Here is a 26243-nt window from a genome sequence, read left to right as displayed (position 1 = left end):
CCTAGCTTTTGGCCTGTCTCAGCTTTCAACATAACCTTCTTCACTAAGCTCGATCATTTCTAGCTTTTGATTTAAAGTGAGAGATGTGTGGCTTTTCCTTTCACTTGAACACTTAGAGGCTATCATAGGGCTATTAGTTTGCCTCATTTCAACATTGTTGTGTCCCAGGAAATAGTGAAGCCCAATAAGAGGAAGAGAGATGGGGAATCGTAGGTCAATGGAGTAGTCAGAACACACACAAGATCGATCAATTAAGTCTGCCGTCTTATATGGGCACAGTTTATGGTGCCTCAAAACAATTACAATAGTAATGCCAAAGATCACTGATCACAGATTACCCATAACAGACATAATAATAATGAAAAAGTTTGAAATGTTGTGAGAATTACCAAAATGTAATACAGAGACATGAAGTGAGCACATGCTGTGGGGAAAATGGCGCCAGTAGGTTTGCTCCACATAGGGTTACCACAACCATTGAATTTGTAAAAAACGCAATATCTGAAACACAAAAAAGGAATGCACGGAAGAATGAAGTATGCCTGTCATCCCTTATTTACAAAACTGCCAACACCCCATGGCCTTATTCTTCCTAGCCAAGTCCCAACGACGCCTAACCCTGGACATCTTCCTCACTCCTTGCAGGTCTGAACACTTCTATAACCAATTTCACATGAGCCTCCTTTCGCTGAGGCCGTTACCCCAGCGACCTTGCCTCAAACCACAGGGCCCCAAATTTTAAAACGACAATTACAAGTCATCATATTTTCCAAGATTACTGGTCAAAGAAAAAAAATCCCTTTAATGTTGTGTCACATTTGATATGTAGCAGACACATGAAATGTGACAGAGCAGAGCAGAGGGGCACTGGGGGAGGGAGAGAGGAAAATGTTGCACTAACAGACAGTGTATGAAGTGTGGTCACAGCAAGCATGTGTGTGAACGTGGCAAAGGACAGAGACAGAAGTGTGAAGTTTTGTTCGGAAACCCGGCAGTTGCAGAGGCAGTTGGGGGCACAGTTTCGAAAGGAAGGAACAGTTTGTGAGCTGTCTGTCTTGCATCTACCACTCTTGATCAGTGCTGGCCAGGTGCCTGCTTTGCTTACTAGCAGAGCGGGTTTACAAGTTTTCCTCTTTTTTAATCCTTTACTGACTTCACTTTCTCTGGTTCCATCAAACTTAGCCTTTATGCTTTTTCAAAGGAGAAAAGATGCCACATTTTCAAACAGGATGTCTTTCAGGTAATTCTAAATAAAAATCAGGGCCAGGGTTCTATGCAGCTCTAGGCTGTACCCCTCCCGCAAATGATTCATGAAGTATTGCACATGGGCCTACAATGTTTTTTAAAAATGCAACAGGCCCAGCACTTTGGGAGATGGAGGCAGGGAGATTGCCTGCACTCAGGAGTTGGAGACCAGCCTGGGCAACATGGTGAAACCCCATCTCTACAAAAAATACAAAAATTTAGTTGGGCATGGTGTCACATGCCTGTGGTCCCATCTACTCGGGAGGCTGAGGCAGGAGGGTTGCTTGGGCCCAGGAGGCGGAGGCTGCAGTGAGCTGAGATCGTGCCACTGTACTCCAGCCTGGGCAACAGAGGGAAACCCTGTCTCAATAAAAAAAAAGAAAAATTAAATTAAAAATTTCATTTTAAATGCAACAGGAAGACAAGGCAGTGTGAACTGAGAAGGCAAAACAGGTGATTCTCTAGCAAAATGTGACAGTAGAAAATTCATCACGGGAGTTCACTATTCTCAAATAAAAAGACATGAGGAGATCATTTAGTTGATTTCCCTCCAAACATCCAATTGTGACTGGATAAAGAAAATGGGGCTGGGGTCCTCCGGGCTAAGTAGTAGGTCAAGGTTTCCTGTGTACGGTTTAACAGTAATATTAACCAGCTCCTATAGGTGTATACACGAAAACATCCTTTCAACTCAGGCAAGTATTTAAGTCCTGAGTTTTTAGAGGCACTTGTTCTATTTATTCTCTTTATCCCTCCCTCCATGGTGAAGGTAAAATGCTCTAGCTCCAAACTCAGGTGGCTTCAGCCTGCTCAGTTTGCAGGTAAGTGCTAAAAAAACAGTGGATATTAAGAGCTGCAAGTCATCATAGGAGTCCCCCACCACCCGCCACCCCCGCCGCTGAGATCACTGAGGCCCAGAAAGGCTGTTTAAACAGCTAGTTGGTAGCCAGAGGGCCCAGAACTCTACGTTTCTCAATGTCCAGACTACGGGAATTCATTTCACAAGAGCCAACATGAATATAATGGTAACAAAATCAATGAATCCACATTTTCTGATTTCTGGGAGAGCCGAATGCCTTCCACAGTCTTCATATATGGAGGGAGCATAGGCCTAAGTGCACACATGTCCATGTCTGCCTGTGTGTGGGGTTGTTGGCTTGGACCAAGACATGCAGATACCATCCTTCAAAGGATATATTAGCTAGATTTGATTTTTACCTTTACGTTACCAGGAAGGAAACAGATATGAATGTTCTGGAATGAGAATGGGAAGACAAGCTTTGTTTCCTGTGAAGGATTTCAGAACTGACTCTGCCCTTTGTTTGGCAAGACTGGCCCTTCCCAAGCAAAAGGCTCATTGGCTGACTCAACTGTTCCCCTGGCAGGAATCTGGTTTGCTACTTTGCCTCTTGAGCTGGTTTACCTTCAGAACTCTGGCCCCAGAGATGTGATTTGTTAAAAACAAACAAACACAAACAGAAGTGTACCCTGATGGCTGGGTACCCTTTAGAGGGGCTTTGTTAGAGGAATATGGTGAGGTTCTGGAAGTAAGTCTTAGCTTGATTTTGAGCAATTCTGGACTTTGGGAGACCTCCTCCACACATCTCACTAAGTTCTCTGGTGGTGTCTGTGGGTGAGGCTGGAGAGGGGACACACATGGACAGCTCCTGAATAAGGCACCCCTTTGCAGCTCTAGAAACACATGGGGACCTCCACTCTGCCCTCTTCTCCCCTGCCCCTGGAGGACCAGTCACACCTTTGAAATGTGCAGCTGAAGCTATCCTCTAGGTGATGACAGTGTCTTTAACTGCACCTCTGTACCCTATAGAGTCCCCAGCAACTGCCTGCCCTGTCACCCGCACTGGAGATCCCCAGGGACCTATGGAACCTGCTCTTGGAAGAGTCCTTCTCTAGTTTCCTCCCTCAGCCTCTGGCCTAGTGGCCTACATCCATCATCTCCCATTCAGACTGATGGCCTGTTGGGAAGTCAGCTAGGCCTTGGCATTTGGCTTCTCCCTAAGATGCTCTCGCAGTTCACCCCTTGGCTCACCCCTTCATTCCATCTGCCCCACCCTGAAAGTGATGCCTTGATTCCATGCCCAGACACCATGATCAGATGGAAGGATCTGGGCCTCCCTTGGTCTGGGAAGGACAATCTGACAGGAGGTCAGCCTCCCCCTGCCCCTCCCTTCTACTCTTCCTCCTCTTTTGTACAAGAGAAAGCAGAAAACAGGAAAGGAGGGGCAGGAGGAAGAGAAGGTATACTCTGGCACCAATCAACTAAAGGACCAGGGGTTCTTCACCAGCAACCATGTACCATGCATGCTGTAAGGCCCCATGAAGGAGAAGCCTGGGACATGGGCTCTGCCTTCAAAGACTATAGGCTGTAAGTACAGCTGGAGAAGGGAGAGGGAATACCATCTGGGTGGCTTTGAGAAAGCCCACTGGGGTTGAGTCACTAGGCCATACTCGGATGACATTAACTCCTTGACAAACCCCATTTCTTTGCATGTGAAACCACCTATGAAACTAAATGTTCAAGACAGATAATGTTTAGGTAAATTTTTTTCATAAGACTGCTTATTAGAAGCACATATTTCTTTCTTTTGGAAGGCTAAAAAATAGGGAAATTATCGGGCATCCTCAGAAACTAGAAAAACAACAGTTCTTCTTATAGATGCACGTTTTCAAATAAGATGTCTTTTAAGATGATTCTAAATAAAAATCGGGGCCAGGGCTAAAGGCTAAAGGACATGATGAATAATAAAGAAAATGTTGACTAAGAACAGATTTTATGGACTGGGTTGTCAGAAGATGGAGGATAAGTAAGGTGAGTGGCCTCCTAAGAACTTGGTATAGGGAAGGCAGAGTTAAACAAGCAAAATTCAGCCATTGTGAGAATCGAGCAACAGACTTCCTTCCTTGCAAAAGTTTGGAACCTGCAAAACTTGTGCTAAAAAAAAAAAAAATCATAAAAGGCTGGGTTGGCACATGATTATAATGGAGAAAGTGGGAAATCTAACTGATTGCATCACAATGTGTCTGGAGATTGATGTGAACAGGAAGGGTCCAGTCAGTCATGAAAACAAAGACAAATGGAGACCAAAGGCAGTGGTACAGTGCTCTTGGAAGCATTATCGAGGCTTAGTTGACTTCAACACATGGTTCCCTTGGCAGATCTTTCCCTTTGGTGCATGAAGGGGCCTCAAGTGATACCTGCCAGACCCTTGGTAAGAACAACAAACTCCTCTTGTTGATTCCTTGCCCTCCCGGCAACCACTGGATAAACCTGGCTTCCGGTGGAATCCGGCTTCTAAGGAATCAGGCCCATAGCGGACAAAATGACCGGGGCAGGCAGACCTCTGTGTTCCAGACTGGCTGACATCTGAGTTCTTGTTGCGATGAGTAAGCTGGCTGCCTGCTACCTGATTAAGCCTCTGTGACTCAGCAAAGGTGAGCCTGCATCATAGTCACAGGGACATCTTCGAGGACAGGTTTCTGAGTCCCTGAGACTGAGCTCCCACTGAGGAGCATTCGCTAGGGAAATGCCTATGGGAATCTTAGCAATGCCATCATTCCTCACTTGTACAAACACTGAAGAGCCCTCCAGATAAATGCATGGTAGATCAGTAATATCTTCTGGTGATTTGAACAATTTCTCTTAAAAGAACTGGAGCCTGAGATTTACATTTTTTTTGAGACAGGGTCTCACTCTGTTGCCCAGGCTGAAGTGCACTGGCATGATCACAGCTCACTGCAGCCTCAAACTCCTGGGCCCAAGTGATCCCCCGAACTCAGCCTCCTGAATAACTGGGACCCCAGGCATGTACCACCATGTCCAGCTAATTTTTCTTATTTTTGTAGAGATGGGGTCTTGCTATGTTGCCCAGGTTGGTCTCAAACTCCTGGGCTCAAGCGATCCTCCCACCTTGGCCTCCTAAAGCGCTGGGATTACAGGCACGAACCACCACACCCGGCCACTTTCTTAAATAACACTATCTTTCGAAGTACCTATTCTAATTTTGTTCTTTTGTTAATGACAGTGAGCAGTTGTTTCTGCTGTTTTTGAGAGTCTAAGTTCCCCGTTAGCCTTCTGTAACAATGACACAGCACACACATTGCTTCATTAGAGCTCTCAGAATATTTAATCTTTCTGTTCTGGTATTCAATTTTACTGTCAAGGCCCAAAATAAACAGACAGCCATTGAATCTAGGTTCTCTTATAAATAGCTTACATAATTGCTCTAAAATATGCACCAAGAGATCAACAGATGCTCTTCTGGAATATCTTGAGGAAAAACCCCAAAGCATTTGTTACCCTGGTGAGGGAGAATCCACTAAGCACTCTCCGAAAGAAAGATGGCCAGGAATTCCAAAAGGCCTTGTAGTAACTACCTGAATTCACACCCTAGCAGAAAATATGTCAGCCTCATCAGAATGCTCTGGTGATGCCTACGGAGTCAAGAGGCCTGCTGTTGAATAAATGCCATTTGCTTCTGTCTACCCTAATCATCACAGATCGTCCTCTTTTCTGGGTGAATGACTGTAACCCCAGTCACTGGCAAGACAAGATGACATCTGCTGAAACCAGTGGCAGAATGTTTCAGACTCTGTCATTCACATAGTGCCTTCATGTTAATGATTCTAATCATCTTTACACTCTCAACTCAGCAAATGACAGCCCTAGCTCCAGTCACATTGTCACCAACTCACCAATACTCTGGGTGCAGCAATAAAGGCTGGCATAACAACCAACGTGAAGATGGTTGGCTGGTTTTTATAGACCAGAGGAGATGGAAAAGGATGTTATACTTTGAATTTTCTAGAAGTTAAATGCTACGTCGTACAATCACTTTTCAGCTATAGGTATTACTTTGTCTAACAGGTATGACTATTGGGTTTTCTGCTTCATAGGGACAAGGTTAAAAGACCTATCAAAGAAATGGTGGCTGCTTGTCGGGGATTGGAGAGATGCCCATGAGGCCCCAGAGAGCATGCATGTCCCAAAGAGCATGCCATGCCCAGTCCACTCATCACTGACAACTTCACTCTCCCGGTGGAAGTGCTTTCCTTAATAGCTTATGTAACACAGAGCTTCTAGAAAAGTACACTATGGAGTAGCTCTCACTTGAGTGAATTTACTGCCCCCCCACCGCAAAACATGACTGGGAATTAGAAGGCATGCTTTACCCATTTGTTAAAAGAATGATCTAGATTTTACCCTAGTCTTCAAAACCCTACAGCCCATCACCACAAAAATGATAACGATGTGAGGTAATGCATATGGTAATTAGCTAGATTCAGTCATTCCACAATGTATATATACTTCAAAGCATCATGTTGTACACATTAAACACAATTTTATCTGTCAATTAAAAAAATATACTGCTTCAATCAGAACCAATAAGGTGGCAAATGTCTAGTAGGATGGTATGCTTGCTAAGATTCCTTGGTCAAAGGGAGAGGAGTCACCATGAAGGTCTTGGCGCCCAAGTGCTTCAGGATGTGCCTAGCTTTTACCAGCCTCACAAAGATAGGGGAGAAGCGGGGTACAGGCAGACTGGACAGCCCCCTGGCCTCCACTCACTTGGAGAGGCCTATATCAGGTGTCCTTTCAGAAGGGTCTGGCAGGTCTCCATGGCCCTAAACGCCAGACCTAACTGCTTAACTCTAAGCTCACAAGGACAGTACCCATGAGCATGCTTCACTTTCAATCAACCAGCACAGTGGCCAGCCCAGAGAAAGGACTCAATAAATACTGAATGAGTGAATGAAAATAAAACATTTGCCAGGCAGTAGATCCAGAAAAAAAAAAAAAAAAAGACAAATAAATAACAAAGATTATGCCATTCTGTGCTCACATGTCTCTACCAATACATTTTCTAAGTTGTTAGATTTATTTTTAATGGCTATTTATCAAGGTTTTTAGATGCATTTGGATTCCCAGGGAAGCTCGCCAAGATACCAAGATAACTGTGTTGATTTGATCAGCTGGAGCAAAAAGAACCAGAGTCAGCCTTCTATCATTACTTCACAGTTTTAGCTACAGCCTTCCTACCCTCGTGGTAAACAGCAATTATAAAGACTGGAACAGTTAATCTGTGTGAGGCATTTACCAACTACTAGGCACCATGTTTAAGAATTTATGTGCATCATCCCAGTAAATCTTCTCTCAACACGTTGACAAGGTAGGTACAATTATTCTCATGATTTTATGGATGAGAATGCAGAGGCTTGGAGACATTCAGTGACTCGGGTTTGGCTACAGAACAAGTAAGTGACAGAGCCAGGATTCAAACCCAGATCTATCTGATGCCACAGCCTAGGGTCACAACCACTGTACTCTTTGTAATGTTTGCCATCTTCATTCCTGCGTCCTACTATTTCAAAACATTTCCTATGCAGTCACTACTAAGTGTTTAGTATCTTTTCTTCTCAGTGACTGATTTTGTCAAATGAAAATCCTCTATTGCTACAGTCATCAATAAAAATATTTCAAGTGATTTTGCTTGGTGAAAATTTTCCTTATTGAATGATGAGCTCTTCTCTGTTGTGTGAATTTATTTCCCTCCTAAAATATGGGGGATGGGGGAGGAAACCAGAAGGTGGGTTGTCATCACTTAGAGAGATACCTGCTTCCATACCAGTGATTCCTATACTGTAATATGCAAACAAATCATCAGAGAACACTGTTAAAATGCATATTCTGATGCACCAGGTCTGGGGTGGGGTCTGCGCATTTCTAACAAGCTCTCAGGTGATGCTGCTGTTGCTGGCCCATGGATCTCACTTTAAGTATCAAGAATCTAGGAAACATTAGGCAACAGAATCTAGATTCTCTAGAACCCGAACTCAGACTCCAAGAGAGAATAACAGGTGTGGAAAAGAACATCCTTCACCTAAACAATACAGGAAAGAAAGCAATCAAAAAGCTTACAAAGTGTGGCTAACTTAGCCTTTAAACCAACCTAATGGTCTATGGGCCATAATCTTGGCAGGTGCCAACACCATCTAGCTTCTTAAACAATTACATCCATTCATCAAAGCAGCACAAATTCCATTAAATGCTACTTTAGTATCCTTGGCAACGAAGCCACAAGCACTGTAGCTATCCTTCCCACACCTCAGCCCTACTGGAATGGTGCCATGGCAAGATCAGGCTCAGCACCGTCCAGTAACAGAGTCCCCATGGGCATGAAGTGGGTGGAGGCTGGGAAAGGTGGGCAGAGGCCATGCAAAAGCCTGGGCAAAGAACCCTGAATATGGAATTGCTGCCCCCTTATACTGGAAAGTGCTTCTAACTTCCCAACATTTCTTATTACATCGTCAGCAGGGAAACAATACACCTGGAGTGAGGCAAACAGAGATGGAGTGGCTGATTTAAACAGTGGCATGGTCAAATGGGCTCCCACAACAAAAGAGAAACGGTGGATGAGAGCTGCGTATATACTCATATACGGATATGTGTGGGTGTACTCACACATGTACACATATAGTGTAGAAAGATTAACAGGCCTCACCCTGCATCCTCAGCCTTACAATGTGCTTTTCAGCCACTTCCACAACACCGGCTACTTTCCCACCCCCAAGGACCATGGTATGTGGGATGCTGCTGGCAGTCCACTTATCAAAAAGAGCACCTAAGGTTCTCACAGTTTATTTGGGTGCTGAATGTGCCAGTGCTGCAACGAGTGCTTTACACGCACTATCTTGTTTATGTATGCAACAACCCCAGAGTAGAGATCGCTGTTGCCAGCTAACAGATGCATCCTATGATGAAACTTGTTACAGAGTATACGGCAGCCGAGGGCTCAGAATCTGGGCCTGTTGAATGTTCAAATGTCAGTGCTCTTCAACATTACACCAAACTTCCCCCATCCCAAGTCCCAACATGGGAGCCACAACTCCGCTGAAATCAAAGCCAGGGATACTTACATTCCCTTCCTTTTCAAAGTCCGATGGAAGTAACTTCACGAAGTTATCTGGGAACACGCCTCGTCTGCCATTCAGCTCTCCTTCCCACCAGCCTACGTCGATGCAGTCCTAGAGAACAGGAGAACACAGAGTGAGAGATGGGGGAAAGCAGCCTCCAGAGGGGTCTAACACCCCTTTTCAAGAGAACAGAGGCCCTTTCCTGGAGGTCCGTGTTAATGAGACAATGGTTACCAAGTCAGCATAAACCCCAAAGTCAGAGGGGAAAACAAAAGCTTAAGTCCTCTTAGCATTGCCGGCCGGAACTCAAAACCCAGTGCTGCTTTTAGATGCATTGAATCAATAAGGTCTTCTTTTTTCTTTCTTTCTTTTTTTTTGAGACAGGGTCTCACTCTGTCGCCCAGGCTGGAGTGCAGTGGTGCAGTCTCAGCTCCCTGCAACCTCCGCCTCCCAGGTTCAAGCGATTCCTCCATCTCAGCCTCTCAGCAGCTGGGATTACAGGCGCGTGTCACAATGCCTGGCTAATTTTTGTATTTTTTGGTAGAGACAGGGTTTAACCATGTTGGCCAGGCTGGTCCTGAACTCCTGACCTCAGGTGATCCGCCCACCTCGGCCTCCCAAAGTGCTGAGATTATAGGCATGGGCCACTGCACCCAGCCTTTCTTTTTTAAGGATGGGAGAATACGTGTTTTCTTCATTTTAATTTTACTGAAATAAAAGTATTTCATTAACTGCAAATATGGCTTAGAAAATATCACATGCACAAATGTCCTCTGTGATTAGTCTGTCACAAAGCTTGTCAAAATTTAAAAAAGGCTTTGTGACAGTCAGCCAACCAGAAGAAAAATCATACTTTACACAAGCTCATTAATGCACTGCTCTCCTTCACCTTCTCCTTTGGATGTTGATGGCGCACAGTTGCCATCGTGAAAATCACTTCCTCCACCTTACAGGACACAATGTTGGCATCTTAAATGAATGAATAATGCTCTTCATTCTTCCAGAGTGAACTTGCTTCCCTTTGGATAATCTCTATTTTGTTCATTCATTCATCAAACAGTTATCAAGCATCTACTTTGTGCTGGACACTGAGCTAGGTGCTAGAGAAAGGACAATGGGCAAAAATGGCAAGAGCCTGGCCTTTTTCATGAGCCTAATGGCCTCGTGGTTCTCCTGGGCACACAACCTCATGCCACAAAACCACTTCTAGTCTTTCCCATTTTCAACTAGTTGGAAGTCCCATTTGCTGGAGTTTTATCATATGTCTTACATTTGTCCTCTGAGTCCAATTCTACTTCTACCACCGGATCCAGGACTCACCCAGCCTACTGTAAACCTCCTCACTTGGGCAATGCTTCCTGCCTAGTATATGTATAATATACACACCACTGTCAAATATGAAATTCCTTGAATAAAATCCCTATAATCAGTAAATCTCCATCCCACTTCAGGCATCCTGACCCTGCACCTGCTTTTTGTCCTATAGCAGACTTCCAAGTTGTGATCAACAACTTCCAGCTAAAGCCCAAAATGAGCAAAGGCTTTCCAAAATACAAACAAAAAACCCCGCTGGTAACACAGAAGGAAAGCAAGAAGGTGATAGAGAAAGGGAGGAGATCATGTTCAGGGCCCATGGAGAGCCCATGGTCTCCATGACACCAGTGGGATTAGAAAAGGGCTCAAGCACCAGATGTGCAGCTGGTTCAAGGCCTTGCTGCAGGGCCCTGGGAGAGCCATGGCTTGTATGGCTCATTTGTACCTTGTTAGATCATACATTCCAGCAAGGTGAGGGAACACATCTGATTTTTCACCATTATACCCCTAGCCATGTACACAATGCCGCATATAATAAGTATTTGTAGAATCAATGCAGACTCTTTCTAGCCCTGAGAGTTCTGCAATCTCCTGCAGTCCAATACTTGAATTACTGTAGAACAGGATGGCCTCTATCTGCCTAAACTCATAGGGATTCTCTATAAGTTAGCATAAGGCCCACCTCAGATGGGAAGTAACTCATCATCACCTTCCACTGTCCCAGTGGTATGTTACAAAGATAAGCTGACCCCTTAGAAGAGAGTGCAGATTTCGGAAACCAGTCCTTAGTTACAGACCATAAATTCTAGCCCCAACCAACAACAAAAAAACAAAGACCCTTGAAGCATCAAGTTCAGATTTACCCAGAACAAAACAAGAGTCCAAAAGTCTTTCAACATGAAAAGATGCTTATCTTTCTGGAAAAATGACAGTGAGAAGTCTAAGTAGATAGTCTGGTCCTGCCCATGTCACATCACCCCCTGAAAACTAGCATCAGTCTCCAAAGAAGGGACTTGTGAACAGGAGTAGTGGCAGGATTTGGTGGCTCCTGAGGTTCTTCTGACCCTAGGATGTTACAAACATCATCAATGATACCAGAAAAACTTATGAAGGGAGCTGGGAGTAGAATTTCTTTGACCCTAATTCTTGGAATTAGGTTTCTTCAAAACTCAACTTGAAACTCACCTTTAAGAAACTGACTATGATGAATGCCTTTTCTTTTCTCTAATGCTCAGTACAGTGTTAATTTGCACTTAATGATACTCAACTCAACAAACATCTATTAAATGCAAAATATATTTAAGCTCTGTGAGCATCAAACCTTAAACATACAGATATAGAGAACATGATCTCTAACCCCAGGGAACTTAGAGATGTATGGGAAAGACAGACATACAATATTATGCAAGGTCCTTTGGGTAACAGGTATCAAATAAGTGCTCTAGTACCAAAAGAGGAGAGAACCATTAACAGTTTTTGCAATAATCTGAAATCTTTTCATGTGTGAATGGTTTGCTTAGGTGAGGACTGGTCTTCCTTTCACATTCATTTCAGGTCATCTGATACAGAACTATGCCCACAAAAAGCATTCAAAAAAACTATCTTTTTTTTTTTTTTTTTTTTTTTTTTTTTTTTTTTTTTTGTGTGGGGAGACAGAGTCACACTCTCATTATCTAGGCTGCAATGCAGTGGCATGATCTCGGCTCACTGCTTGACTTCTTGGGGTTCAAGCAATCCTCCCACCTCAGCCTCCTGAGTAGCTGAGACTACAGGCACATGCCACCATGCCTGGCTAATTTTCCATATTTTTAGTAGAGATGGGGTTTCATCATGTTGCCCAGGCTGGTCTTGAACTCCTGGGCTCAAGGGATCCATTTGCCTCAGCCTCCCAAAGTGCTGGTATTACAGATGTGAGCTACCACACCTGGCCTCAAACTTTCTAAACAGTGTAAATCCATGCTTCATCTTAGTCTTACGCAAATAATAACCCAAGAACCTTTTTTGCTTCACATGTGAGAAAAACAATACAGAAAATGTTAATAAGCAAAAGCCCATCCAGAATAACTTTTTTGTTGTTGTTGCTGTTGGGTTTTTTTTGGTTTGTTTGTTTGTTTGTTTGTTTTGAGATGGAGTCTCACTCTGTCGCCCAGGCTGGAGCGCAGTGGCGTGATCTCGGCTCACCGCAACCTCCGCTTCCCTGGTTCAAGCAATTCTCCTGCCTCAGCCTCCCAAGTAGCTAGGATTACAGGCATATACTGCCACACCCAGCTAATTTTTATATTTTTAGTAGAGACAGGGTTTCACCATGTTGGCCAGGCTGGTCTCGAACTCCTGGCCTCAGGTGATTCGCCACCTTGGCCTCCCAAAGTGCTGGGATTATAGGCGTGAGCCACCGAGCCCCGCCCAGAATAAATTTAGAACCCATACACTTCTGCGGGAGAAAACGGTATATAATGACATTGTATGTCTCATATTACCCCTTGGTGATGACTGGCTTGGATGACCCATCTACATTCTGCTTCTTAAGGAAAACACTAACAATGCTACTCATTGCATAATTCAAAGAAGAGAAGGAAAGCATGAAGGGAGAACACAATATGTCTAATTGTTCTGATTGGTACAAGAATAATCACAAAGCCCATGGATGAGATAAGCACAGTCAAAAGAGAAAACTGCCAGTGTAATTTAGTGCTACTAGCAGAAGCAAAACAAAACAAAACAAAACAACAAACAACAAAAACAAACAAACAAAAAAAAAACAAGAAAAAATGCCAAAAAAAGGAGTCTGCTATAGGACAGAAAGTAGGCACAGGGTCAGGATGCCTGGAGTGGGATAGAGATTTACAGAGAAGCAAGGCATTTTTTTCCCCCCAGCAATACAAGCTAATTTAAGGGAAATAGGAATAATTTTGACAGCAAAATGAGAAGTGAAAATAAGTTCCTCTTCAACAAACCAGACAAAAGAACTAACCTTTTGATGGCAGAGATGGAGAGACTTGTATGAGGGCTATGTTTTCAGAAGTATAAAATAGCAGCAAATTCTATTTATTTGTTTGTTTGAGACAGAGTCTGCCTCTGTTGCCCAGGCTGGAGTGCAATGACATGATCTCAGCTCACTGCAACCTCTGTCTCCCAGGTTCAAGCGATTCTCCTGCATCAGCCTCCCCAAGTAGCTGGGATTACAGGCGCCTGCCACCACGCCTGGCTAATTTTTTTGTATTTTTAGTAGAGACGAGGTTTTTTGTTTTGTTTTGTTTTGTTTTGAGGCGGAGTCTCGCTCTGTCGCCCAGGCTGGAGCGCAGTGGCCGGATCTCAGCTCACTGCAAGCTCCGCCTCCCGGGTTCCCGCCATTCTCCTGCCTCAGCCTCCCGAGTAGCTGGGACTACAGGCGCCCGCCACCTCGCTCGGCTAGTTTTTTTTTGTATTTTTTTAGTAGAGACGGGGTTTCACCGTGTTAGGATGGTCTCGATCTCCTGACCTCGTGATCCACCCGTCTCGGCCTCCCAAAGTGCTGGGATTACAGGCTTGAGCCACTGCGCCCGGCCCGAGACGAGGTTTCATCAACAGGGTTTCACCATGTTGGCCAGGCTGGTCTTGAACTCCAGAACTCAGGTGATCGGCCCACCTCCGCCTCCCGAAGTACTGGAATTACAGGCGTGAGCCACAGCACCTGGCTTCAATTTATTTATTGAGAATCTAAAATGGCTCTCAAACCTGGCTGCACATTTAGAATCACCTGGGAATTAAAAAAAGTGCCAATGGCTGGGCTAGACTCCTAAAATGTGCAGGATAGGAGAGGAATCCAGGGGAGAAAAGAAAACCATCATGTCCTTGTGGGGCTCCCAAGCTCAGTCTAGTGGGAGAGGCAGACACAGTGAATCAGAATGGCACAGAAACACCGGCAGAAGTGCTAGGCTGAATTTATAAACAAGTGGGACCAAGACAAGCTGGGCAGCCAGGAAGCAGAGAACAAGGGCAAGAACTGAGGTAATGAGAAAGGTCAAGGGCAGACTTGCTGAGCGTAAAGGAAGAGAAGAGGGAGAGAGGCAAGTTGTGCTCACGGAAGAGAATATACAGGAATTAGAGCTTGGAACAAAGTCCGCCCCTCCAACATCTACTGAACAGTGATATGAGGCGTGAGGCAAGACAGCACCCACTGAGTGACAGGGGCAGAAAGGAGGGGCAGGTGATCAACCACTTGTGAGACCTGACTGCCATCAGGGTGGAAGTGGATGTCCCCAAGGAAGACGGTAGGAGTTGAGTGAAGGCAGGACAGTGAGGCAATAGCTGACCACTGAGGAGAGAGGTAATGTGGCCCAAGTACTATAATTTGTTTCCAAATCCGGGGTGCCCTTAATAAATTACACCAGGACCCCAGGCATAACTCAGACGACAGTCACCTTCATGGAGTTTTAGACTCTAATACGAATGAGAAAGGGCATTGTAGGCAGGTGAGGGGATGAACTCTGAATGAGGTGGGAGGTAGAAATGAGAAAAGGAGCAGCATATAGATGAAGCTTCCAGAAAGCTGCTGTTTAGACATAAGCTGTATTAGCATGAACTCAGGGGAAAGTCGACCTAAACCCTTAGCAAGAATATGGAAAGAAATCATATTGCTGACATGTAATTTTTACTCTTTCAAACTCAAGTCCTTAAAATGGCCAAAATGGTTTCTCTCTGCCTCAACAGCAGGGAGATATTAGGGTAACATATACTTTTCCCTATAAAATGCAAATGATGTTTTTCCTTCTAAGGAACGAATGAATAGAGCATTAGGTGTTCTGTAGTCCAGCCTCTATGTTCTGCTCCATCTCAAGTTATCTACTCTCTCCTAGCACACTGCTTATAACAGGGAACTCACTTTGTCACAAGGGAGCCACTCCTTATTTTGCCTGACATGTTCAAGTGGAACTCAGAGAGAGGTGGAACAAAGCAAGCATGGGCCATGTGACATTTAAGCTGTTCACTAGTGACGAAAGCTCCCTGGATCTCGGTTTCTTGACACATGTGAAAATCTTTGCAAAGTATAAAGAGTGACACAAGAGCTGGTTGTTGTTATTGTCATCATTGTGATTATATGGCCTGGTCCGAATCCCTGAGGGATAATGTGACCAGGAGAGCTGCTTAATTACACTAATGTGCATTTGTCACGTGACCCAGCACCATCCTCGAGTGCCAAGGAGCCACTCCTAGTCCTTGCTGCCTCGGGTGAAACCCCCTGGCAGCAGCTCACACACTTGGAGGGGGGCCAAGGGGAGGGATGCCAAGGCCCCGGGGTGTGTCTGAGGAAGGAGGCCTTGCCCAGACTTCAGTATCGGGCCTCAGTCTGTTCAATCTTGCCAGCATGGCCCCGTGTAACCTGGCCGAAGCACTCTACACAGCTGACAGCAACTCTCTGACATACAAGCTGTGGGCACAGAGAGGGCCACGTGAGACCTGGTGGGTCTACCTCTAGTCTAGGCACTTTAAATCTGTACAAAAGACAAACTTGCCACCTAGCTTGTACATTGGTTAACAGAATGAGCTACAATCTCATCTTGGGCTGTTTTGTCAAGAGTACAAAGCCATATACTAGATGAGTGGCTCTCACACCTGGCTGCACATTTAGAATCACCTGGGAATTTAAAAGAAAATGGTGATGCCTGGGCCAGACTCCATACCCATTAAATCACAGTTTGGGGGTGGGGAATGGGCACAGGAAATCCGTGCTTTTACGATGGCCCTAGGTTTTTCCAGTGTGTAGACTGAGAATCAGTGATTTAAGATGGGCGCTTCTCACGCTTTAATGTGCATGCTTCTCACTTAGGGATCTTATAAAAATGCCAATTCAGATTCAGTAGGTCTGGGGCAAGTCTGAGATTCTGCATTTCTAAGAGGTTCCCAGGTGATGCCAATGCTGCTACTCCGTGGACCATACTTTGAGTCACAAGGTTCCTGAAAACAAAAAGCTCCTTGAAAAGGAGGATTCTTATCTTCGCACCTTTGTCTCCATCTAATTCCTGCCATAGTGCCCAGAACATATCAATTCTGAATAAATGTTGACTGAATAGATGAACAGCCCAATCTTCCTCCAGACTGTTGTTCCACTTCTCTCCATTTTCAAACATCAGAAGTGAGGTCAAACTGAACAAGGGGGAAGCAGGTATAGAATTACTACACAAAGGAAGTTTCATCTATATGATCAGGCTTTACCTGCTGATCTGTTCTGAATTTATTATTTATTCAAAATTGTGGCAAAAACTTTAAAATTACCCCAAAAAGGTAGGCCACATTTTCTCAGGCACTGTAAGTGTCTTCTTTGAGTTCAAACGGGAACATGCAGCTTAGAAACAGACATTTCAAACCAAAAACTGAAAACATGAAAATGGGTTCACCACTTGATGCAAACGAAAAAGAAATGTATTCTGCTCAGTCACTTCTGGTGGTCAGCTGCCCCCAGGCTCCCCAGTCCCAATTTCCCAGAAGTTATCCAGCATGGCTGTTCTTCATGACCTTCTCTGATGACTGATATATCATTTGAGGAGAAACTGAGTGTTGGACGATTTGGATGAGGCTGTTAAGTGAGCCTCAGCATGCCCCCAGGGGGCCTCACACCCTCAGCATCCACCAGCAGTATGGAAACAGACATTTAATATGTGCTAATGAACGCCTTCTGCATGGAGCTTGGGGGTGGGGGCTATTGAGTGAAAGTTCCATGGAAGCCGGAGCCCAGCAGCACTCATCTCTGCCTCTGCTTGTTAACACCTCCCCAAGAGATGCAATTATTCTGCATGGCTGGGATTTCTGCTCAGAATTTTCTACATCCCCATAAATCAGTTACTAAAGGAGGCTCAGTCACATATCATGGTTTATAAGGTAACAGGAAAAATCGAGGACTACACTGACTACTATTCAGTGTCAGAAGCAATGCCTGGCAGAACGCAATTAAAGAGAGAAGCCTGAGGAGACAGTTGTAAGGACAAGCTCACTCAAGAAAACACTACATTCCAAATGCCAACATCACAGGATAGTCATTCACTCTTTTTTTTTTTTTTTTTTTTTTTTTTGAGACAGGGCCTCACTGTGTTGCCCAGGCTAGAGTGCAGTGGCACGATCATGGCTCACTGCAGCCTTAACCTCTCAGGCTCAAGCAATCCTTCCACTCAGTCTCTCAAGTAGCCAAGACTACAGGCACACGCCACCATGCATGGCTGATTTTTAAATTTTTTGTAGAGATGGGGTCTTACCATGTTGCCCAGGCTAGTCGCAAATTCCTAAACTCAAGTGATCTGCCCACCTCAGCCCTCCAAAGTGCTGAGATTACAGGTGTGAGCCACAACGCCTGACTGGCAGTCACTCACTCTTTTGTAATACAATGAAGTCATGACCCAGAGTTGAACTACTTACAAAAAATTAGCAGGCAACAACCTACAGGCTTTGCTATACCAACTTTTGCTTTTTTTGTTTTACATAATGTATAACTAGTAACAAAAAATTGGGTGGATAACACACAAAAAAACAGTAAACACACTTCTTCTTGGGCATGCCAATATTAACTGAAGCAGGTATCAATGCCTGAAAACAGTACTCAGAAACACCCCAATGTCTTCTCCAAGCCACCTCATATTTTCCTGCTTCTTCATAGATCTAGTCATTTGTGATTATATTATCTCAATGACTGTGCATGCTATGTTGTTGAAAGACTGGATTTTGTTGTCTTCCCTGCAAGAGTGTTGAGTTCTGCTATGGTAGGCAAGTTACTTGCAGGTCAGCTTGACCGGTCAAGGCTTGATTTTTAGGCTTTGTTACAATGGGTCTAGGGTAGTGCTGTTCCTGTGGCCAGCTTTTCTGGGTTCTCAACTGGATGCCAGAAGTGTTTAGCACCTCGTGTTTTTCTACTCTGCTTAGCTAGAACTCTAACATCTCCCATTACTGGTGGGATATCCACTCAGCTCACAGCCCCTCCAAGTTCTTATTTTCTGCCAGGCCTAGTGGAGTCTTGCCCTACTGATGCCTGGCTTAGTATTTGGCCAAAGCATCTAGATCTATACATTTCTGACACTCTTTCCTTGTGTAGCTCATTCTTTTGCAGTTCCCTGCCCTGAAAATTTGAGCCACCCCAGCAGTCCTGAATTACAACTTGTTTCCTCTATCCAATAAATGAGTTTGCTGCTCTTTGTTTGGGCTCCACTGCCCTGTGCTGCAATTTAGAAAGTGCCTCTAGGTAAAAAGCCAGGGTTGATGTAAAACTCACTTTTATGCTTCCCTTGTCTCCAGGATCACATCCTTGTGATATGCATTGTCCAATGCCTAAAAACAGCCACTTCGTATGTTTTGGCCAATGTTAGAGTTGTCTATGGCAGGAAGAAAAGTCTAATTACCCTTTACTCCATCGTAGCTGCAACCCCAAGTTGTATACTCCCTCAAAAAGATTGTTTCTTTAATTAGACTGGACTTTTTCATTCTAGATATAATAGAACTTTCAGCTCTATCTTTAAAAGTCTGAGCTATTTCAAGGTCTAATTCCCAAAAGAAGTCCTAGAGAAAGAATGTGTGAAATGAAGATACATACAAGGGTTTTTAATTATCCTGGAGTTTCCTTTGCCAGTCATATGTTCCTTTCTCTAACAAGGAAGGTGAAGTATTCCCTAAGGTAAAGTAGAGCCACTGTTGAACATCTTTATATAGAAGGATAAATACATGCAGTAAGTTAGTGCCACCTAGCTTTTTTCGGATAATGGCACACACATAAAATAGTAGTATTTTTATGACATACTGCTGGAGGCCAAAGGTTGTTGAAGACCATCAGCCCAGAGGGGTGATTCCAGCCACCTAAGGCCCTTCCCATCCACCCAGGAGAGCTGAAGAAATCACTCCCCTACCCTCATAGCACATAGATTAGGAAATGCTACAGAAGTAATCTTTGAGTTCAGATGTCATTAAGAAATGAAAAAAAAAAAAAAACAAAAAAAAAAACTTAAATCAAATCTCAGTCCCCAGTAAGAGAACAGGACTTCCACAGGCATTCAATATCACAAAGGCAGGGATCAGGAAGGCCCGTGGGGATTTTCATAGAAGATAACCAAGGGCAGAGGCCCTAAAGGCCTCTGTGTGCACAGTCTGTTTTCCTCTTAGAAAAAGATGTTTCTAGGGCCGGGCGCGGTGGCTCATGTCTGAAATTCAAGCGCTTTGGGAGGCCAAGGCGGGTGGATCACGAGGTCAGGAGTTCAGGACCAGCCTGACCAACACGGTGAAACCCCGTCTCTACTAAAAATACAAAAATTAGCTGGGCGTGGTGGCACACATATGCAATCCCAGCTACTCAGGAGCCTGAGGTAGGAGAATCGCTTGAACCCAGGAGATGGAGGTTGCAGTGAGCCGAGATCGTGCCACTGTACTCCAGCCTGGGTGACAGAGCAAGACTCCGTTTCAAAAAAAAAAAGAAAAAGAAAAAAATGTTTCTATCTGGAGCCTCTTCAGAGAACAGCACCCAACAGATGCTGCCATGTTGGCCCAACTCCAGGGTGACCATTCATATTTGGTACTTCCTAGAGTTGTGGAACATGGGTATATAGTTTGTACACAAAAAATATATCAGAATTATTTATTGATTTCATAATTTCCTTTGCAACATATGCAAGCTTAAGTCTTCTAAAAAATGTTTATGCTTTAGCCTTTTTTCTAATTGTGGAATGAAGGAACTTCTATTCCCATAAGTCCACTTCAAGGGTCAGTAATCGGCTGGGCACAGTGGTTCACGCCTGTAATCCCAGCACTTTGGGAGGCTGAGGTGGGCGGATCACTTGAGTCTAGGAGTTTGAGACCAACCTGGACAACATAGCAAAACCCCATTTCTACAAAAAATTAGCCAGATGTGGTGGTATGCCTGTAGTCCCACATACTTGGGAGGCTGAGGTGGGAGAATCACCTGAGCCCAGAAGGTCAAGGCTGCAGTGAGCTGTGATCACACCACCACATTCCAGCCTGGGTGACAAGAGTGAGACCCTGTCTTAAAAAAAAAAAAAAAAAAATCGGGCAGGAGCAGTGGCTCATGCCTGTAATCCCAGCACTTTGGGAGGCCAAGGAGGGCAGATCACCTGAGGTCAGGAGTTTGAGACCAGCCTGGCCAACATGGCAAAACCCCATCTCTACTAAAAATACAAAAATTAGCTGGATGTGGTGGCAGGTACCTGTAATCCCAGCTATTCGGGAGGCTGAGGCAGGAGAATTGCTTGAACCCAGGAGGCAGAGGTTGCAGTGAGCTGAGATCGTGCTACTGCACTCCAGCCTGGGCAACAGAGCCAGACTCTGTCTCAAAACAACAACAACAACAAAACAAAACAAAACAAATCCAAAAAACAAAAAAACACAGTAATCATGTGAAAAGGAGATCCTTATATAGACAGGACCTTCCCAATGTCCTCGTAAGATGGCTTTAAGTTATTCCAAGAGATGTTAACTATATATAAGGGCAGGTGAACAAGTCATACACAAAATACAAATTATTAAGGTAGTACTTTCACATTTTTTTCCTGTTCATTTAAATATAATCAAGTATGTGGTTGGGTGCAGTGGCTCATACCTGAAATCCCAACACTTTGGGAGGCCAAGGCAGGCGGATCACTTGAGCTCAGGAGTTTGAGACTAGCCTGGCCAACAGAGTGAAACCCCATCTCCACTAAAAATATGAAAATTAGCCGGGTGTAGTGGCACATGCCTGTAATCCCAGCTACTTGAAAAGCTGAGGCACAAGAATCACATGAACCCAGGAGGCAGAAGTTGCAGTGAACCGAGATGGTGCCACTGTACTCTAGCCTGTGCGACAGAGTGAGACTTCATCTCAAGGAAAAATAATAATAATAAATAAAATTAAAAATAAATAAATAAATAAAATCAAGAATGTAAACTTATATAACAACATTTTCACAGAAACTTCTCATTTTGTGGGAAAGTTGCTAGGGACCTTGCTAGGTCATTTACATTGAGATGACCACTTAATCTGAAATCTTAAAAGCTATTTCTAATAGCACCTTCAGCTCATCCATAGCACATTGCTGAATGTACAGTCTACTCCTCCAGGATGTGCATCCTATAGCTGAGTTTTTACCTTCATTTATGGTTTAGAGAACTGCACTGACTCTGCATCTAAATACATGCTTTTCTTTCATTAAAAGGATGGTAGATACGAGAGAAAATCATTTTGCTTCACTGGTAGATAGTGGCGTTCATAAATCATTTTTTATTATTATGTTTTAAGAGATTTTCTTAGCTCCTGCACCACTTCTAAGAGATACAAAGAAAGTTTTAAAAAAAGAGAAGGTGGTATTCTTCATTCCACAGATAAGGACTGGGAAGGAACAGGAGGTGAAGGGCATAGCCATGATTATTTTGAAGGTCAAGAACATTGAAGCCAGCTGCAGCAACTATTAGTAAATTTCTAAATTCCTATCTTCTACTTCCATTCTTCACCAGACAAATCCACACTTCTTTTAAGAAATTCTTCTACTAGGAAAACATATTTCTTAGCCTGAAAACTTGTTTGGTGCCTTTTAATCTATACTTAGCTGATTTAGCTTCTAGGCCTGTGCAGTGAGTAAAAAATACAATTCCCAAGTCAAATCCAGGCCCTCGGGCTGCTCAGCTGAGTCCAGAACAGACCAGTGGAGTATGGCTCTGTCTGTCTGCCACCACGGGGGAGAAAGGGCACGGGGCAGGAAAAGGCTCCAATGTGAAAGATCCATGTATTACAAGAGGTATTCCCAGGAAGACTCAGAATGAAACCAAGGTCCTTCAAATCCACGCAATTACGTAGTAGGCAATTACTTACTGAACAGTGGGGCTTAGATGGCCTTGTAGGAAAAATAGACTAGCCAATAACATTCTCTCAAGAGTGTCTTTGCAGAGCAAGTTTTTAATTTTGCTGAAGTTCTATTTGGCAACTTTTTTCTTTTATGGACTGTGTTTTTGGTATCATGTCTAACAACTCTTTTTCTCCTGTCTTTAATAAATAACTTTTGATGTTTTATCTTTTACGTGTAGATCTATGGTCCATTTTGAGTTGATTTTCAGGTTGGGTTGGTTTTTTGTTTTTTTTGTTTTTTTTTGCCTATGGGTGCCCAATTTGCCAATACCATTTCTTGAAAAGATTATCCTCTCTTAAATTGTCTTTGTATCTTTGTTGAAAATTAATTGGCTGGATTTTTTTATGAGTCTATTTCCAGATATTCTATTTCAAGGGCCAACAAACTACAGCCCACGGGCCAAATCTAACCTGGCACCTATTTCTCTGTGGTCCACAAACTAAGAATAGTTTTTACATTTTTGAATGTTTTTTAAAAATCAAAAGAAGAAGAATATTTCAAGAAATATGAAAATTATATGACATTCAAATGTAAGTGTCCATAAATAAAGTTTCATTGGAACTCTGCTATACCCATTCATTTACCTCTATGGCTGCTTTTGCTCTTAAATGGCCGAATTGAGTAATTGTGACAAAGAATGCACAACCCACAAAGCTTGAAATATTTATTCCCTGGCCCTTTACAGAAATTTGCCAAACCCTGGTCTAGGATATGAGGATCCTTATACGTATCCATGCAGAACCTCAGGGAATCTCTCAATGCCACTATAAAAAAAATACTGTAAAGATAGAAGCTTTAAATAGAAACACTGAAAGCCCTGAGGAAGGCAGAAAAAGAATGCATTTAATAGCTGGCTACCATTTCCAACTAGAAATAAAATATAAAAGCCTTAATCAAAACTATTCTTAAAAGGACAAATTTTACTGCACTATACAATTAACTATAAAATGAGAAAATTTTAAGTCTAAGATCTCCATGAGTCATAAACTAAGAAAAAATATTTGTAATATGAAGATGACAGGTTAATGTCATGAATATAAGGTATTTTTATAAAAATCAATTGGAAAGGATGCATAAAATGTTCAAGCTTGGTAATCATTTTTTAAAATGCAGAATTAGAGCCCAAATCACATTAGCAGAGATTAAAAAGAATGATAATATCCAGGGATGACAAGAATAGGGAAATATATTTGCACGCACTCCTGTGAGGAGACTAAATTGGCACAATCTTTCAGGATGTATCCTCAATATGCCCTCAAAATGCACCAATACAGTGTTACATTGAGCAATTTATCATCAGGAAATAGTAAATGCTAACATTTATGTAGCAGCTATTAGGACCCAGGCTTTCTAAGTACTTTACCTACTTTATCTCATTTAATCTTCACAACACCAGGATGTAGGTACTATTATTACTCTCATTTCACAGATGTGAAAACTGATGCACACAGAGATGAGTAACCTGCCAAGGTATCACAGCTAGGAGGAAGTGGCAGAAATGTGCACAAAGACTGTTAAACAGGGTGATGACTATGTGCAACATGGTCTAACACAAATTAAAACTGGAAACAAACTAAGCATAAAAGAGGATTGTCAAGGGCCAGGCCCAGTGGCTCACGCCTGTAATCCCAGCAGTTTGAGAGGCCAAGGCGGATGGATCACTTGAGGTCAGGAGTCTGAGATCAGCCTGGCCAACATGGCGAAACCCCATCTCTACTAAAAATACAAAAATTAGCTGGGTGTGGTGGTGCAGGCCTGTAGTCCAGCTAATCAGGAGGCTGAGGCACAAGAATCACTTGAACCCAGGAGGCGGAGGTGGCAGGGAGCCGAGATCATGCCACTGCACTCAAGCTTGGGCAACAGAGTGAGACTCTGTCTCAAAAAAAAAAAAAAAAAAAAAAAAAGAGGATTTTGGTACTCTCTCCATACATTAGGATTCAGGATGCTAAGAAATCATTTACCCATGCTGCCAAGGATAATCATGATGTATTTTGGACAAAGAGGGTTATTACAAAATAGTGTACGTAATATGATCCTATTTTTATTTTAAACTATAATTATGTGCACATATGGAAAAAGTCTGAAAGAAAAATTGCTAAAATATTAAGAGGTATGTGAAGGTGGTAAGGTCACCAGTAATTTTGATTTTTCTTTGTATTTATTTGTCTGTTTTTCTCATTTTTTTTTCCAAGAGTAGGTGTTATTTATACAGTTCTAAAGTACTACTTAAAAGTGTATCCCGCCAGGCGTGGTGGCTTATGCCTGTAATCCCAGCACTTTTGGAGGCCCAGGTGGGCAGATCACCCAAGGTCAGGAGTTCAAAACCAGCCTGGCCAACATGGTGAAACCCCATCTCTACAAAAATACAAAAATTAGTCAGGCATGATGGCAGTTGCCTGTAATCCCAGCTACTTGGGAGGCTGAGGCGGGAGAATCACTTGAACCCGGGAGGCGGAGGTTGCAGTGAGCCAAGAACACGCCATTGCACTCCAGCCTAGGCGACAGAGTGAGACTCCATCTCAAAAAACAAACAAACAAAAAAGTGTATCCCATGCCACTTTCATCTCAGAAGCCTTGTATTTTAATAAAATGCAAATATGAATGCAAAGAGCTTTGAGATACTGAACAAGACAGGAGTTACACAACTATAATATATTACTTTCATCCTAAGAAAAGCTAAAATAAATAATGAAAAGGAATTTCAGGGGAAGTACTGACCTTAATTTCAGGACAGTTCAATATACCAAGAAAGAACATTCAGTTACCAGACATTTGTCTTTTCATCTTCTTCTAATAACTTATCATAGCAATAACTATGATTTAACCTTTAAAAAAAATATTGTGCGTGTAAAGACAGAGTCTCTCGCTATGTTGCCCAAGCTGGTTTCAAACTCCTTGGCTCAAGCGATCCTCCTACCTCAGCCTCCCCAAAGTGTTGGGATTACAGGTGTGAGCCACTACACCCAGCCCTATGATTTAACCTTTATGTTTCCAAAGCACTTTTAGACACAACATGTCATTTAAGTCTCAGAACACTGCTATCAGAGTAAATACAAATAGAAAGGGTGGAGACAGAAACAGAAAAAAGGGGGGAATTTCTCTAATTCCTTAAGATACCTACAGATTTTTTTTCTGTGTGTTGCAGAGGGGAAAAAAAACTGTCCCAAGATGGGGGATTACTGATGTCCTGCCATTTAAGCACAGCATTCTGCAGAGATATGACAATTATGTTGAACAAACACAGGATCTCTTTAGACAGTTTTATATAATTTGTGTAGGCATATGAACCTGGGAATTTACATCAGCTGCAAACTTATCTGTCCATGATACAAAGGAAAAATCTATAATAATGGTCATCAAAATGTTGGGGTGGCATTTCATCGACTGTCTACTAGTAAACTAAAAAGATATTTTCTCCCACCCCAAGCCCTATGTTTACCATCCTCAACTAATTTAAAACTATGTCTGTGTGATGGTAATGATTCTTCTCACTGGTCCCAGTGTCCTGGCTACTTATAAAAGAAAGATGAAACAGCAACAAATTGTATTCCTTTGGATTTCAAATGCTCTGAGGAGGGGATACATTGTGACTTTTGTCTAGAATAAGGACATAAGCAGTCTAACAAGATAGGCCGTGCTGCAAGAAATACATTCTATGACATAAATGACTCATTTGCTCAACACTGACATTTTCCATATGTCTATAAACCCAGATGATCCCAGACCTATGCTTAACTTCTTCATTCACTCATAAAACATGTCCATCTAATGGGTCTGTCAGCATGTCATCATCTTCAGGGTGACACCTGCTAATTTACTCCTCACCCTTGGAACCACATTTAATCCTACCACTTGAGCTCCACTAAAAGCTTCAGCAGTTCAGAGAGAAAGGGTCAGGGCCAGCAATCGATT

The 26243-nt window shown here is 43.1% G+C and overlaps 1 protein-coding gene across 17 annotated transcripts in view; it reads right to left on the bottom strand.

Annotated features, from left to right (window-relative positions):
* The window catches only part of LOC105478200 (SH3 domain containing kinase binding protein 1), a 362161-nt gene that overhangs the window by 72451 nt on the left and 263467 nt on the right, over positions 1 to 26243 (bottom strand). For all 17 annotated transcript variants that reach the window (XM_071088621.1, XM_011735293.2, XM_024791660.2 and 14 more), the window contains one exon: positions 9181 to 9288. In XM_071088621.1, coding sequence (XP_070944722.1) covers positions 9181 to 9288 — 108 coding nt within the window. The remainder of the gene's footprint in view (positions 1 to 9180; positions 9289 to 26243) is intronic.

This window comes from Macaca nemestrina, chromosome X, assembly GCF_043159975.1.
Source record: "Macaca nemestrina isolate mMacNem1 chromosome X, mMacNem.hap1, whole genome shotgun sequence".
NCBI lineage: Eukaryota > Metazoa > Chordata > Mammalia > Primates > Cercopithecidae > Macaca > Macaca nemestrina.
The sequence above is the reverse complement of the archived record's forward strand: the minus strand, read 5'-3'. Positions and strand labels throughout refer to the sequence as shown.